Below are 16,596 nucleotides of genomic sequence, written 5' to 3' on the forward strand. Positions count from 1 at the left end.
AGTTCATCTTTTGATGAGCTAGCAAACTTGCTTTTATAGTGTTGCACTAGAGAGCACATGTCGAAATTCCACCAACAAGGGGTACATTGCATTTATCTACATATTAATTTAATTAGATCGGTAAATCACTTGTTTGTGCTAATGCGACTCAGTTTGATGAAATAGATGAAAGGACACTTCACCTGATATTCACTTGTTCAGACAATATTGATTTTCCGATCTCTAAAGTCATGAAAATTGTTACAGTAGTTCATAATGGTCGAAAATAGATACATACGCTCTATATATCCATATCACATTAATATCACAACTTGTAATTGAGTCAAGATCATATACGGGTTGTTTTTTAACCTAGAATATCACATTTACTAGGTTGCTTGAGTCGAGATCATATGGGCATAGTTTGCTAGTCCTAAATAAGTAAAAGTCTAGAAGGATGGGGAGGGAGAGGGGTTCACTAGACTTCTATAAAATTTTCTATTTAAGAACTAAGTACATATAGTGAACAACGGAAATCTCTAACTTGTCAAGTTTTACGAAAAATAGTCTGCAGTTGTATGTCTTGAACGCATAAGTGTCCGTGCGTGTTTTATGGATCTTATAAGAAATATAATGACCAAATAATGTAAAGCATATGGAGAGATGGATTTTTATACTGGTTCGAGAAATCTCTTACTCTACCTTTCTCCTTAAACTTCAATGAGGGGTTTAATTAAATATTTATACAATTTCAAAGTGATTAATGGTCACAAAACTTAAGTGTTTAGGTTCATACCCCCAAACAGTTATACATTAAGTATATATGAATCGGGGAGACATACTATTTTTAATGGCCATGACTTAAGAACATCTTGTGCCACTAGTCTCCTTAAATTGATACTCCATTTAAGGAATTGGTTTTCAGTGAGACTTATTCTGTAACCACCTTTCCTTGGAGTATATTTAGATTTTCCCATCACAATCTGGTATAATCGACCAATAAGATGTTTTACTCTTGGCATTCTTCCCTTTGATAGTCGGTCAAACCAAACCTGATATAGAGTTGCTTGTGTCTTCACTATCTAACTACTTCACTCTAAGGATCTACAACAAAGTTATCTTGAGTGAAAAGTCTCCCAACACTACCAAGAGTTTTGGTTTTTGTCTTTAGAAGACGGGTGTTGGACACTTGAATTTGGATGATTTAGTGAAGCTTGAATGCTTGATGAATTCCGTGTAAACACAACTAACTAGATTCGCAAGATCGCAAAAGTTCTAGTATTGTTTTCAAGCTTTATGGTTGAATTTATATATAAGAGTTGCGAGTTCAGGAATTCGAAAATTTTTAAATGTGTTTATGTTTGTTGACACTCATGTAGGTAAATAGTTGCGTCCAGAAGTTGTTGTCCTTAAAGTTTGTTGCAGCATCCTTTTGTGTGCAAGTCTTGCTTTTTGCAACAATAAGAATAAATAAATAAAATGGTGCTTTACTTTTTGACATTTTTGTTTTGTTGTCATGATCTCTCAAACCTTACTTGGTAGTTGTATCTAACAATTTTTTTTTAAATAAATCCGAGGTAATACATTCTCTAGCATTCTTGTACTCCATGTATTATGGGAGTTTGAGAATTATTCCTTGAAATTGTCTATGTTAATCCTAACTTCTAGATCTAATATTATTGACTTGACTTGCTCTATGAGATACTTATAGTAAATCTTATTTGCTCCACATGTATGGCTCTACTTATAAACTTCAACTTTTAGATAAGGTCTGTCGCAATTTCAATTCTACCACAATTTATAGAGTTTTCTCGAGACCTCTCTTTAATAGGTTTACAAAGATATTAGTATGTTGATTTTTCCCAAGCCTACCTTTTTAGTGAACTGTCATTCTACCATTGTTTATTATAGTTCTTATGTTACTGCTATCTTAGCTATTTTAGCAACCAGTCACTATTAGGTATGTTATATTTTGTTTTTTTTTTTTTAAACCAACCTCCAAAAGATTTATTATAATAATGAAGCAATACAAGAAGGAAAAGTAGATATCCAACAATGAGGATCAGTATTTGAACGAGCCGCCCTTGCTAGCGTATGTGCAAGCCTATTCGCTGATCTAGAAACATAACAGAAAGACACCATATCAAAGTGTCGCTTAAGTTCTCTACAATCGTTGATAACACAGCCTGCAAAAGATAGATCTAACAAGGAACCATTTAGTAACTTGCAAACTGCTTGACAATCCGTATTCACCATCACCTTACGAAGACCTCTCGCTTTTGCCCATGATAGTGCTTCCTTAATAGCAAACGCTTCTGCTAAATGAACATCATTCATACAACGAACTCGTCCACTCAAAGCAGCTTCATAAACATCCATATTATTAAGCATAACCACCCCAAAACTTGCCTGGTTTGTCTCCTTAAATACAGCCGCATCCACATAAAGTTTAATTACATCAGCAGGTATATTGGTATCACCAATGGGAGGAACAACATGCCTATTAGCAAACGAAGACCCCTGCAACTGCTCATGCCAAGATTGAAAATAACGTCCAGTCTCCGTTCGAATTCTTGACTCTTGTCAAGGTATGTTGTATTTAGGTATTTCGAATTGTACATTTGTCGTTTATTTTACACATTTTTTCTTATTTGGCTTTTATAACATTTTTAGAAAGAGAAAGTTACAAATAAATTAGGGGTTCTAATTTGCTCAATACATTTTACTTATCCCATCAAAATCTATATAATAATGATTCTTATTCAATTTAAGCTCGAGCCACTACACAAACTGCAAATTAGTTTTGCACTACTTCTTTTATGGGTCAAACTTTATATTAAGTCATGAATTACTTACCTAACTATTACATTATATATGATATAATATAATACATAGTTGTTTGAATTTTGCAATTAACATCCCCTACCAAATTTAAGGACAAAAGCAGTTGAGACCCTCTGGTTTTATCGGGATCATGTACGGAAGTACAGAATATGAGGTAAGAAATTAGGAATAATATTGCAACTGGGAGACCAACCCAAGTGAATATGTTGAAAGTGCAAACAAATACCACTAGATCATGAGATTTGTCGTGCTCAGACCATGATGTCCAAAGGAGGAAAATCCACCCCTCTTTTATAGTGTTCAAGAACCTCTCACGTCTTGCCAAGTAGATCGTCATGGCTTGTCTTCCCTATCCACCCTCCATGTGTGCATGTCATGCCACATGTCTTCACCCATGTCTCCAACTTCTCACCTACCTCCCTACCCCCTTACCACTCTACCATACCCCTTTATGCCAACTTGTTTCCATGGTCCTGTCTCCAACTTCTCACCCACCTTCCCTACCCCCTTACCACTCTACCATACCCCTTTATGCCAACTTGTTTCCATGGTCCTGCTGACGGGAGCGCTCGACACGCGCTGGCTACGACATGGCCTAGGAAATCTGGCAAGCTCACTTTGATAGCCAAGCGCCGACCAACAAAGGTTGTTCATGACTCCCTCCATGCTACCATGCTCGCCCCCTCCCCACCCCCACCCCCTTATTTCCCCCTCCTTTCCAAGTACACATGCCCACACCCTCGTCGATGAGGGTGCCAATGGTGTGCTGTGGGGTGCTTGGCCCTCGCTAGCCAGGCCACGTCACAAGAAGTTCGATGGCCTAACATCGCCGACCATGCGCCAGGAGTCGATCACCACCCCCGCCATGCCGCCTATGCATGTACGCCCATGCCTTTAGGCCACGATCCCAAATCTATACCGGCCCAAACTACCACCCCTCGCCGTAAGGGCGCGGCACCTCGCCAGCCACGAACGTCGGACATCTTTGAGCAACCCGCCCCCCAACCCACACACACAGCTATAATGCCTTCCGGTGGTGCATCGCCTGCGCCAACCACATTGTGGTCGATAGAGGCTGGTAGGACCCCACTGCAACCGAACGCCGGCCAACAGTAGGCGATCCCAATATTTATGCAAGGGTACAAATACCGACCTTTTACATCACACTACATATATTATACTATCATTTTTATTGCATAAAATTACCTTTATACCATCACTTTCATAATATATATATATATATATATATATATATATATATATATATATTAAATACTAACATAATTATATTTAATCACTTACTATATTTTAAATGATTACTTTAATAAGTATGATTATTATTACCTGAATTATCAATTATATTATTTAATATAATATGATTTTAAAGACTTTATTTTTTAAAAAATTAAATACTATTTTAAAAAAATATTTTAATATAATTATAATTTTAATACTAATATTGAATATTTATTTTTACGTATCACACATATGAAAAATATTACAGAGTATCTATCTAATCTAAAAATATAATAAGTCTCAATCCATTATATCTTATTTATGTCCCTTTTATTATGCTAATAATGGTATACATTTTACTTTAAATGTTGTACTTTTAATTTTATAGGACAAAATTGTTCTTACTGCATTCTTGTTAGACAAAACTACTATTATGCCGTTATAATTCCGTTACTATTTATTTCTAATATGGATGACTTCGTCATTATTACCATACACTTATATTTATCGTATTTTTTCCTATTATGTAATTATTATCATTTTATTAAAATAGTTATATAACTAATTTTAATTATTTAATTATTAATTATATTTTAATTAAATTTCTATGAATGATAAATTATGTGTGCATAATATATATATATATATATATATATATATATATATATATATATATATATAATTTGAATTATAAATTTTTTTGTTTGTTGAGATCTATAATTTTTAATTATTTATACTCATTTTATTTTAATATTGGATATGAATTTTTTTAGTATACAAAATGCTAGTATTACTTATAAAGCGTTTAAAAAAAAAGAGAGTATTACTTATAAAGCAAGTTTTTTTTTTTTTTTATGAAGAATACAAATTAAGGTATTATTAAGTCCTTCGTCTGTCGTCTCTCTCCCTCGCTGTTGTCCAAGCTCCTGAGTCCTTAGGCAGAGCGATCCGAAGCTGCTGTGATCTTTTCATCAAAATTCTCTCTCTAACAATGGTCAGCTTTCTCTCTCTATCTCTCGCTCTATATGCGTAAATGTATAGTCACGCGCACATGGTTTTACTCCGTATTTGTGGTGTTACTGAATCTTATACAGATTTGATTTGGATAATAGTTATGCATTTCAGTTTCCCCTTATAGTTGATAGATCACTGTTGAAACAATGCATGTTGTAAATTTGTGTAATTGATCGATCTGAGATTCTGAGGCGAGAATGCTTTGAGGCTTCAGAATCGTCTAAGCGATTTATTGCGAATATTTTAGGATCCGATCGCTTAAGGAGTTTGGCTTGTTAGTGTAAAAACCTACTGCCGTATTATCCAGTGGTTAGGCTATGATCGTCCCATCGCTGGGCGATTTGAGCTTGGAATCATGACATTTGCGGTTACGGAATTTTTGTTTCCGGCAGGATTCAAGATCCGGGAGAGGAAGTGTTACGGCCTTGGGGTAGTGTCTGGAAAGGTAGCATGAGGTGGGTGAGGGGGGAGAAAGAATGAGGGAACTTGAAGGCCAGATTCCTATGTGCGTATGTTATTGGTATTGGTAGCATTGCTTTGAAATGAAAGTTAAAAACAGGTAGGAATGGGAGCAGGGGTGGGGAGTGAAATTGTCGTTGTAACACCATGAACCGATGGTTGCACTATTGGGTGGTGGTTCTACCCCATAGAAAGATGGGTACTTTGTTTTTAGCTATCTTTTCCATTTTTTTCTTCTTTTTTTTTTTTTTCCAGCTTTGCCCCATTGAGTTTTGTGCAATTCAAAAAGGTCTCCACTGTGAACAATTTGCCTTGATTTACTAGGATTTTTTCATTTTTTCAAATAGAAGTGGGCAATGGTGTGATTGCTTTGTTTTTAAGTTCAATGACGAAGTTAGTGGATTTATATAATTTAGGGCTTTCCTTTACATTTTATTCAATACATAAATATCGGAGAAGTAAAGGAAAAGAACTGGCATTTAATACTGTGAAAGTCATGAATTGCAAAGAAGAAAGAAGCAAGAGGAAGAGGCAGACTGGGTATTGGGGGAGAGATAATATGGAATTTAGAAATAAGAAATATATATATATATATATATATATATATATATATATATATATACTGCAAGCATGCTTGGAAAAATATGACAGCAATCGTTGTATGTATGAGGGCACACAGTATGGCAATGTATTTCATTATTTACTTCTAAGGTGCAATGAATGAAGAATTTATTCCCTAACCATCTTACTTTTTGGGCCCTAAGTTTTCTTGTGGTATAATATCCATTGATCCATTTTTCTGTAGGATTCCTGCCCTTCCGTGAAGAACATTCTACTTCTAGATTCTGAAGGAAAGCGTGTTGCTGTCAAATACTATACAGATGAATGGCCATCAAATGCCGCAAAGGATGCATATGAGAAGGCTGTTTTTACCAAGACTCAAAAGACTAATGCAAGGACAGAAGGTGGAATCATGCTCTTCTATACATATGGAGCTTCTCTGCTTTCATGTTACATCTTTAATTGCATTGAAAATTCTGCTTGTCACTTCCATTTTGAGTCCTTTATAAGGCACCGTCTTTGACTTGATTAAGACATTATTAGAATGAGGATTGTTTCACTAACCTTCTGGTGTGTGCAATGGGAAGATGAACCTTGATGCAGCCAATGTGGCAGAAGTTTACTTCATTAATTTGTTTATATTCCTTGGGCATTCAGGAGCTCTGGTTTGAGGTTAATACAATTTTGACAGTCTTTAAAGGGTTATTTTTGTGTGCATGCTTTTCCTTTGCTTCTAGATTAAACTTTGCTTCATACAGACTAACAATCCTGGACAATAACTAGATTTGAGTTGTTATAAATCATTATATGATTTATGAATTTTGAATAAAGGCTTGCTTTGTATTTTCCCTATTCCTCTAGGCAAAGACAAATAACGTTTTAATTTGGAACACGATCTGTTGGTTAACTCATAACCTTTTTGTGCAGCCGAGATAACAATGTTTGAAAACAACATTGTTGTATACAAATTTGTTCAAGATCTTCATTTCTTTGTTACTGGGAGTGAAGATGAAAATGAACTAATACTGGCCACAGTGCTTCAAGGATTCTTTGATGCAGTTGGTATTCTTCTTAGGTAGTTTGCAAGGCCAGACTATATCTTTTTCTTAGTTGATATTTGTATCGTGAACTCATTTCGTTGCAATTGCACTCTTTCAGGGGCAATGTTGACAAGAGGGAGGCACTTGAAAATTTGGATCTTATTCTTTTGTGCCTTGATGAAATTGTCGATGGGGGGTAAGATTCTCTTAAAACCACAAACTGTCAGTGCATAATTAACGAACATAAACTTTTTACTAAACTCATGAGATTATGAGAACTCATACACAATGCAATGCTTTTACATTTGCTTTAATGCATCTGCAGAATCATTCTCGAGACAGATGCAGATATTATAGCTGGGAAAGTTGCAAGTAACAGTATGGATGCTGCAGCACCTTTGTCCGAACAGGTAATGCTGACTCTAGTTGTACTTCCACTCCTCTCTTATATGCACTGCTGATTTTCGTTGGATGGAATAATCAAAAACCATTTCAGAACTGGCTTTTCTCGTGACTTAAACTCTTATCTTCTTTCCTGCTTTTCCACAGACTATTAGTCAGGCACTGGCCACTGCTCGTGAACATCTCACTAGATCTCTTTTGAAGTGATACATTGAACAAACAAGAAATGATGAGCAATGCAATGCAATATCAAACCTCCACCACAACTTCTACACATACTTTGCCTGCTAAAAGCTTCCTTGAGGTTCTTGTTTCTTCATTTTAGGACATGCAATCTGCAAACTTGTTTCATGCCCGAGGAGACTGGAGAGGAACTTTTTGTAATGCCGTTATACAATGTGACATTTTCTTGGTTTTCTAGTTTTCCCCCCTCCATCCCTTCCAGTCTATTGGCGGTACAGCCTTTATGACAGTTGGGATCTTTTCTTGGATTGGTTACAATGTTTAGCTTACAACTCCAGTTTTGCTTTGTGTTCTCATTTATATCTATGAATTTGTGGTAAAAATATTGAGTTTGAACTTTTAACTTGCTAGTACTGTGAAGCATTGCAAGTCTTTGCATTTGCAACAATTATTATTTAACAAAATCTTACAAATTTATTATTTAAAATCTTAAAAGATGGTCTTACACAAAATCTATTAGTTAAAATTAGAAAAAAAAAAAAAAAATCAAATAGACCCTAAAACTTTACTCATCAATTAGATTAACTTTTAAAAAATGTGTTCATAAGAGTCATTAGGGTTCCACAACAAACACAGGTAACCGTAAGAAGCCAGTATTATTCTACTCCCTCTGTCCCATTTTAGTCAAGTCTGTTAACCATACCAGACACATAAAATGGAACGAAAGGAATATAAAATGCACTGCAAGAATCACATCTGGGGCAAATAAACTGGCAAAGGAGTTAATATTGGTTAGCAATCAAAAGGCAATCAATCACACTAGTACATACAATAGTGAAAGAGCAAAGCATAATTCCCAAATGAGAGAGAGGACTATAACATTGAAAGAGAAGAGAAAAAAAAAAGAAAAAAAAAAGTAAAATAGAAATAGAAAAGAGATTTGTGTCCACCAACACTAAGTTAGCTTGCACACTGTCCTACGTTACACTAACTGATAAACATGTAAAGTACAACCTCGGGGCATAGGGGCAGTCAAGTCCCCTTTGGGACATATCATCTCATATGCATTCAAATTATTGCGGTAAGGGCAACAGCTTGAACAGGAGGCCACTTTCACACGCATCACATGACCCTGAAAAACACCAGGAGGCGGGTGGTAAGATTAGTAGTTGTTTTGCCATATCTGTTGCGATTGCTTTGGCTGTCCTTGAGTGCCACCCAATGACCCGTCTCGGGGGTTCTGCTGTTGATGATCCAGCGAGATTCCAGTATGGGAGTGGTAGAAGTTGGGGTTGTAGCTCAAAGACCCGTAGTTTTGTGATGGTTGTTGGGCTTGCCGGAATCCACCGGGTTGCTGATGTTGCCCCTGATAACTGTAGTACGTGTTGGCAGGAACAGCCGACATTGTCCTGGAACCGGGTCCATGGAGCCACGTAGCTGAATTCTCGCTCTGGAATGAAAACGGGGACTACATGAATTTCTAAAATGAGAGAATCTGTCCAGTGTTGCAAGACGCGTAGTATAGAAAATAACATAGTTAATACCCAAAATGGTCCTCAACTATAACGGTTTTTTCTCAATTTCGTCCTAAACGACATTGGTGACCTAATGCAATCCCAAACTTTTGTGTTTTTGCTCAATTTAGTCCTCCATTTGTTATTCCGTCCATTTGGGTTAAATAGATGGACAATTCAGTAATTTCAATATTGGCATCTCTTTAGTCCTAGACCTACTTTCTTTTACGAATTACTCCTAAACCTCGTAGGTCTAGGAGTAATTCGTAAGAGAAGGAGGAATTTCACACTTCGCAAGGCTGAGAGTAAAGAGACCAATATTGAGATTACTGAATTATCCCTTTATTTAACACCAATTTGACAAAATAAAAAACGGACTAATTTGAGCAAAAACACAAAAGTCTGGGACTACATTAGGTCAACAAAGTCATTTAGGACGAAATTGAGAAAACCCACTATAGTCGACAACCATTTTGGGTATTAACTCAATAATAACAGCTTACCTGCTGCTGAAGAGACATTAAATGGCTGTTGTCCTTGTACTGCGAAATTGGTGAATCATCGTAACCTAAGGATGTAGCCGAAGGAGCAGCGGGGGTATTCATTTGGAAGTTCCCGGGAATTGCAGTCGTATTACCAAAAGCACCATAGCCAGAAGCAACGCCAGCAGACTGGGGTAAGCTGCTCACGGACACACTAGCCTTGTATTGAGGGAGCATTGCCGCTAAAGATTGGTGGTAAGCAGCACTATTACCGGCAAATGTTTGCTGGAAAGCAGAGGGCACGTATGTATAATTCTGAGGCATAAAAGGAGGATAGCCAATCATGTTCGTAAAGGGGCCCAAAGGAACTGTCGGTTGTGAATACGGATGTAAATTAAGGTGTTGAGGCAAAGTGGGTCCCGTGGCAACACCTGTCCCATTAAGGGTTTGTTGAGTCGGCTGTGCTGACGACAAACCACCAGATTTCAAAGCCTGCAGCCAGTTAATAACAAACAAAATCAGCTTCGAAAAACAAACATGCATACACGTACATATTTTGGAAGGAAAATTTCACGAATGTGCACCTCGGGCATAGAAATTGATGAACCACCAACTGAAGAAACCGAGTTGCCATATTTTGAGGGCATTGCTTGTGTAGACGGAAATATCGAGTATGAAATATCAGACTCCCTAAGAGCATGAGCATTAGCTGCCAACAAATTGCTTGGTAACGAATTTGTGTATCCCTGTTTTAAACAAAATTGCCGAAAAAGACTAGTGAATCAACACAAAAATAACGATCCCTGTTGCACACCAAACTGCTAGTATCCAATCTGTATCCAGCGAGTATAAAATTAAAAAGCAGAACCCCATCTAATTCCCCGAGGACTACAGATTACGCAAGTATAGATATTTCTATAGAAACAAACAAAACAAAACACACTGAAATGAAATTAGCTTGTCTGAATGATTGCAAGTGTCATCAACCATAACTGTTGTTTAGGATTTTAAGATCACTCACCCTGAAATCTAAAACGAACTTCCTGTATGTTATGGTTGGTAGACCATTTCATATTCAATAACAAAACTAACTACTACTTTCGACACATGAATCACTTGGTTTATAATGCATGGAAGCCGTTCAGCACCATGGACTTTGAAAGTGAACACTTAAAAACCCAACTTTCAGTATAATATATTGAAGCTGCCAAAATGGTGACTGCTATGAAAATGCAATTCTATTAAAATCTACGGCTTTGGTGTGTTATAAATATTACTTCTCTGGCACTCAGGTAAGATATCCAAGCAGCACAAATCATTTCAGAAGAAAAGGTATCGATCATGCTTACCATAGCATTGAAGGGTGCAAGATTCTGAACCGGTGAGCTTGTTTGCGGTTGACTAAATTCCACATTCAACTGTTGAGCATTCTCATAGTTATAGCTAGGTTCAGATGAGGGAAAGCTATATTGATTTGCACGACCAACTTCACTGTGTTCCACTTTCAATGAATCAGGTTGCGGAGCAGCAGGTGACTCGTAAGTCCCAGATACTCCAGTCCTATGGAATAAATTGCCATCTGGTGGATTTGTCTCACCACCATAGTATTCAGAACTTCTGCCAGGAAATTCACAAGTTAAAACACGCATTTCATTTTACGAAATAAAGATAAAGAATAACTATAAAATCCCCAGGACACCATCAATTTAGGAACCGCCCATTCTGAATGAGGGTATACCTGGTGGTCAAGTGCCCCATTGGTGGATCTTCTGCATCTGTAGGCACCTCTTCTACATGATTTTTCACTGGAGCAGATGCCGAAGGACCAGAAAGAGCTGAACCGATTCCAGAGCCAAAGCTACCAAAGCTCAAGTGTGAACAATCTGCACTTTGAACTTGTAGGTGGTCTGGAATAACCACTGAAGGCCCTTCCTCCTCAGGTGGCACACCTTGATCCTGGTGTACAGACAGTTGTTGCAAGTTTTCAGTAGCCGATGAAACTGAAGCATTCACATCATCAACTGTAACAAAACACAACGTTAATATTTCATGCTATCAAAGATGCAAGTGAAGATAAGTAGAAAGCAAGCACATAAGTATTCACATTTTCATTCCTGCATAGTTTTATTTACACCACCAAGCATCTACTGATACATATCTGAGCTTACTAGAGAGATAAAATTGTAACAATGGAAGCTATTTGAGTTCACAATCTCACATCTCCCATTCCACCCAGAAACAACCCCACACTGGAATGGATGGCACACTAAGATCTTCAAATTTTATCTCTTAAGCAGGAAAGATAGGACCAAGTTCAGATAATGTCTCTGAAGCATATTTTTTTTGCAAATAGAGATGGCAATAGCAATAATAACTAAAAGTTTGCTGCCTCGATTAAGACAATAATTCAGGTAGGATAACAGAACTAACACTCTAAAGGACTAAAAAGTTCACCTGTAAACTCACTTTCCCAGTGCGTGGAAGAATGATCATGATCCTTGTGTCTATAAATGTCAATGTCATTTTCATATAGAGATTCACCTCTAGAATCATCCTCCGGAAACTTTCTGTTTGGAACGGAACCAGATTGCACATGGCTTGCACCAACACTTAAGCCATGATCTTCTGTTCCCTGAACCTCATCCACCTGGAGATGCTGGTTAATTCTATCATAAACTAGGTTAGAAGAGTCTGGATCTGCAGAAGGCTCTGAAATAGAAGGGAGAACAGAAGCTGATGGCTGCTCGATTAAAGGCCATTCATCATTACTTGAATCATGTTGTGCAGAGCAAACCCCTTGATCCATGTGTACCTCAGAAACTTTAGAAGCCTGATCGTCTGGAAACTGAAAGTTATGATGTGAGACATGGTATGAAGGTCTACGGCCATCATTGTAGTCAGCATTGGCATTTTGCTGAGATGCAGTTGTTGAGTTTTGTGCTTTGTTGTGTGGCCTTCCCATCTTGACAATATCAGCCATTGATATTTGGCCTGGAACACCACCCCAGGCAGGTTGATGTCCAGCAGAAGGATGTGGGGCTGATGAAATATGATCAGTTGTAACAGCCACTAACTTTTTATTTTCACTGGCAATAAAACCACTGAAACATAAGACATACAAGATTCAGAAGGTATAAAAACAATAGCATTATGTTTAAAACAGTGGACAAAAAAGCGCAAAACTGTTCAAGATGCATGTTCCAGATGCATGTGTATAGTAAAACAGATCAACTATGTAGATTGAAAAACATATAACCATATATCTGAACGAGTATCTTCCAAAAGAATATGGGGTCAAGGGGATCCAAATAGTATTAAATGGCAGTTCAACTGTAATTCTTTATATATATATATATATATATATATATATATATATATATATATATATATATATATATAAGAAAGGGGATTCTTATGAGTTATGACCGAGCTTTATACAATAATAAAAAGCAGCAAGGTAACCATGTTTTAGTCAAGCTCTAACATAACTGAGTTATACTCACAGAAGGACTAATTAGATAGAAATTTAAAGAAATCATACATCACCTAAATCATTATTCACCTAATATAGATATGTCTATACATCTACACGAAAATAACAATGAAGACAAGTTAATAACACATCTAGTCAAGTATATCTGATGGTATTGAAAATAAGTTACAAAATGTTCTCAAGGAAGTAATGTTCATCAGTGAAAAGATAGAATAGCTCAAACTTCACAGGTGATATTAACTGAGTCACCTTGCATAATCACAGTAAGACTTTCATCCAAATAACCAATGTGTAATGGAAGCACGTTAGTCTAATTTAGCATCTACACAACTAACCTGGTGGCTGTAGGTCGCAAATTCATGTTACTTCCAGCAATTCCAGTAGCCAGACTTGTACTAGACCCATTCTCCTTCTTGGAAGCAGAGGTAAATTTTCCGTGCAAAGTAGACTCTGAGAAAGAACGTGGTTATATTAACAAAATTTCAACTTAACAGTTAGTCCATCACTCAAAGATAAAATATTCAACATGCAGAAACCTGAGCTGCCACGACCACCATATCGGTCTGCACCACCCCTACCTCCACGGCTTGAGCTACTACCACCACGTGACCGAGGTTCAGAGGTATCCTTATTCTGAAGAACAAAAGAGAAAAATGAGAGCATAGAAACAAACCATACCTGTAGCCTTCAACTATAATATAAAGTCTCTACAAACAAATATAAAATAATAATATCAACAAGTGGTCCATTGCCAAACCCCCAAGCAGAAATCTGATTTTCACATCAAACAGTCACATAACAACGGGAAGAAAGCTATAGAGAATTCCCCTCCCCCACATACGTTTTTAAATCATTTAAATAGAAGGGACCACAATCAAGGTCAAGAAAAGAAAGAGCGCCAGTTGTATAGGAATTTGTCCAATATTTTCGCTACTATAAAAATCACGCACCTCTTTTCTTTTCTCTCGTTTGCTTTTCACCTCATGGAAAGGATCTAGACAATCAATAAATTCCAAATTAGAAATGAGTTCAATAATTAAAAAGAACAACTAAATTGGTAGGCCAACTTTACTTATCCAAATTGTGTATATGAGAGTACTACAGGGAAAGAAGTGGAACAACATCATCAACACAAAAGAAGAAAAGACGTTATACTAGAGAGTGAAGAAGCTTGATTGGCAACTTCTATTAGTGACAAAAATCTATGACAATCAATTTTCCATCTCAACACAAAAAGAAAATCAAGAAATCAAGAAGTGCAGAGAGTAATTGTCACAGTAGGATGCTGGGAGCTAATAAAAAATCAGTGCATTGATCTTCAGCTAGGTATCCACACTTCGGTTTTCAGGCTTGTCATGCTGATGTGCAATGAAGAGGTTTTAGTATCACAAGTTTATCAGGTTTGTCAAGTTGATTTTTTATTCAAGATCAATATAAATATAGATCATGTTAATTCAAACAGAATAGCGGTTTCCTTGTCTTCAAAGAAAAAGGGTTCTAAACATTAATAACAAACGCCAATCATCAATTATAAATTTATAATGGCGTAATAAAAATGGTCTTATGTAATTGAATTGGGCTTAAATTGCATATTGCAACACTACAAATAATGACATGAATGAAGAATATAACAGGCTGAAGCCCTCCATTGCAGCAGAAAAATCAAATCTTGCACAGATAAGTCATCCAAACAGTCAATTGAATTCATCTAAAAGGGCATAATAATTAACAGCACAAAATGGACGTGACTGAATTGGGACTTAAATTGCACTAACCACTATTATAAGATTGAACAAATAATCAATCAAAATGGAGCCTGCCATTATAGCATAAATATCAAATCTTGCACAGATCAGATACAGATAAGCTTTTCAATATTCATAACACACCCCTTCTCAGAAAATTTAGACCAACAATCAACCCCACAATTATGTTCAGTTACATGCAAAAAAATGACAAGTACCAAACAAAAACTACAAAGTTAAGCATTATCCCAACCACCACCAATGCATGATACTCCGGCCTATTTTCTTCTTCTGCAGTTCCCTTAACATCAAAGACCATTTGAGACAAAACAAAACTTGGTAAAATAAAGAAACTAAAAAGAAGATATCTTCAACCAACAAAAAAACATTCTTCAACAAAATCAAACTTTAAAAAATACACAGTACAGTTCTTTTAAAGATATCTATTCAAAACCAGTAATTTTTTTCAATCTTGAACTGGTTTCACCACAAGAGAAAGGGCAGATATAAGAAATCATAAAATCTTGAAACCAAGACCGTAATTGAGACCCCCAAAAATTATTGGTAAAAGAAAGAAACTAAAGAGAATCTCAATTCGTCCAAAAAAGAAAAAAAGAAAACAAAAAACTATTTCTCAACCAAATTAAGCTTAAAAAAACGCAAAGTTGGAAAAAATCCATTCAAACAATAGTTAATAGAAAAGTATATGATTACAGACACACACACACACAAAATCAAAACCCCGAATATATCTCCATTCGTCACTACGAAAGAATTTTAAAAAAAAAAAAAAAAAAAAAAAAAAAAAAAAAAAAAAAGTAACGGTTTTTAGGGTTTTTAGTGAAGGAGGGACCTTGAGAGAGAAGCCTGTTGACGGCTTCATTAGGGTCCATATTACACTCTTTGAGAACAGCGTAGATCTCATAATCGGAATAGTTGCTCACTATCTCCTTCAAGCTCTCCACCATCTTCCGGGACCCTGCCGGTATCATCCCAACTCCGCCGCCGCCATTGTTAAGGCTCCCCTTGCCGCTCATCCTCACTATCTCTCTCTTTTTCTCTCCCTCTCTCTCTCTCTGTACCAGAGGAGATATACGTATTCGTATATATATTCCCTTAGATCTGGTGCAGTTGCTTTGCTATTCCACGTCTCTCTCTCTCTCTCTCTCTCTCTCTCTCTCTTTTTCTCTCCCACTCTCAATACACAGGGTAGTAGGGAAGCCTTTTTTGTCGCTCTCTGTATGTATAAATAGATAGAATTAGAAATCTCTTCCTTTTAGAAAACCCTCAAAATCAATTTTTCCTTTTCTCTTTCATCTTCTATTTACTACCCTTTTTGGCTATGGATTTTTTGTGCTGTACTTTGGTAAATCTCTAATGTGTACTTTTTGTAAATCCAGTTTCTTGTTTCTTTTTTTACAAGAATAAACACGAGTATCTATTTTTTCTAAATCAATCAAATATATCATGTCAATTATTCTTTAAAAGAACATCCAATTGAGTATGATTCTTGTACTAAAAAGTTGCGACTTCATGTAGTTTACCTCAGTGTAGTTTGTGAATTATTATGCAAGTGAACACTATCGAGTAGTAGCACCTAATAAGTGAACAATTATAATCAGATTACAATAATTCTAATCAAGC

The 16,596-nt window shown here is 36.4% G+C and overlaps 2 protein-coding genes across 7 annotated transcripts; one reads left to right on the top strand and one right to left on the bottom strand.

Annotated features, from left to right (window-relative positions):
- The first annotated feature begins 4,920 nt into the window (after positions 1 to 4,920).
- LOC109184616 (coatomer subunit zeta-2-like) lies at positions 4,921 to 8,121 on the top strand. Its single transcript, XM_019334643.1, has 6 exons — positions 4,921 to 5,053; positions 6,338 to 6,497; positions 7,021 to 7,168; positions 7,252 to 7,329; positions 7,459 to 7,543; positions 7,683 to 8,121. Exons 1-6 carry the CDS (start codon positions 5,051 to 5,053, stop codon positions 7,740 to 7,742), a joined length of 534 nt encoding a protein of 177 aa, XP_019190188.1. The 5' UTR covers positions 4,921 to 5,050; the 3' UTR covers positions 7,743 to 8,121.
- A 360-nt stretch (positions 8,122 to 8,481) lies between these two features.
- LOC109184614 (GBF-interacting protein 1-like) lies at positions 8,482 to 16,251 on the bottom strand. Of its 6 annotated transcripts, none has more exons than XM_019334638.1 (10): positions 15,806 to 16,251; positions 14,158 to 14,201; positions 13,744 to 13,840; positions 13,543 to 13,657; positions 12,169 to 12,800; positions 11,453 to 11,735; positions 11,064 to 11,331; positions 10,299 to 10,460; positions 9,736 to 10,206; positions 8,482 to 9,172 (listed from the first exon to the last, which is right to left on the bottom strand). In XM_019334638.1, exons 1-10 carry the CDS (start codon positions 15,987 to 15,989, stop codon positions 8,792 to 8,794), a joined length of 2,637 nt encoding a protein of 878 aa, XP_019190183.1. In that variant the 5' UTR covers positions 15,990 to 16,251; the 3' UTR covers positions 8,482 to 8,791. The 6 variants fall into 6 exon arrangements, with proteins under 6 accessions (XP_019190183.1, XP_019190181.1, XP_019190180.1 ...); XM_019334636.1 differs by having other exon boundaries at positions 12,181 to 12,815; positions 15,806 to 16,119; XM_019334635.1 differs by having other exon boundaries at positions 11,064 to 11,328; positions 12,169 to 12,815; positions 15,806 to 16,119.
- Positions 16,252 to 16,596: the final 345 nt, after the last annotated feature.

Source organism: Ipomoea nil, unplaced genomic scaffold (assembly GCF_001879475.1).
Source record: "Ipomoea nil cultivar Tokyo-kokei standard unplaced genomic scaffold, Asagao_1.1 scaffold1266, whole genome shotgun sequence".
In the NCBI taxonomy this organism is placed as follows: Eukaryota; Viridiplantae; Streptophyta; class Magnoliopsida; order Solanales; family Convolvulaceae; genus Ipomoea; species Ipomoea nil.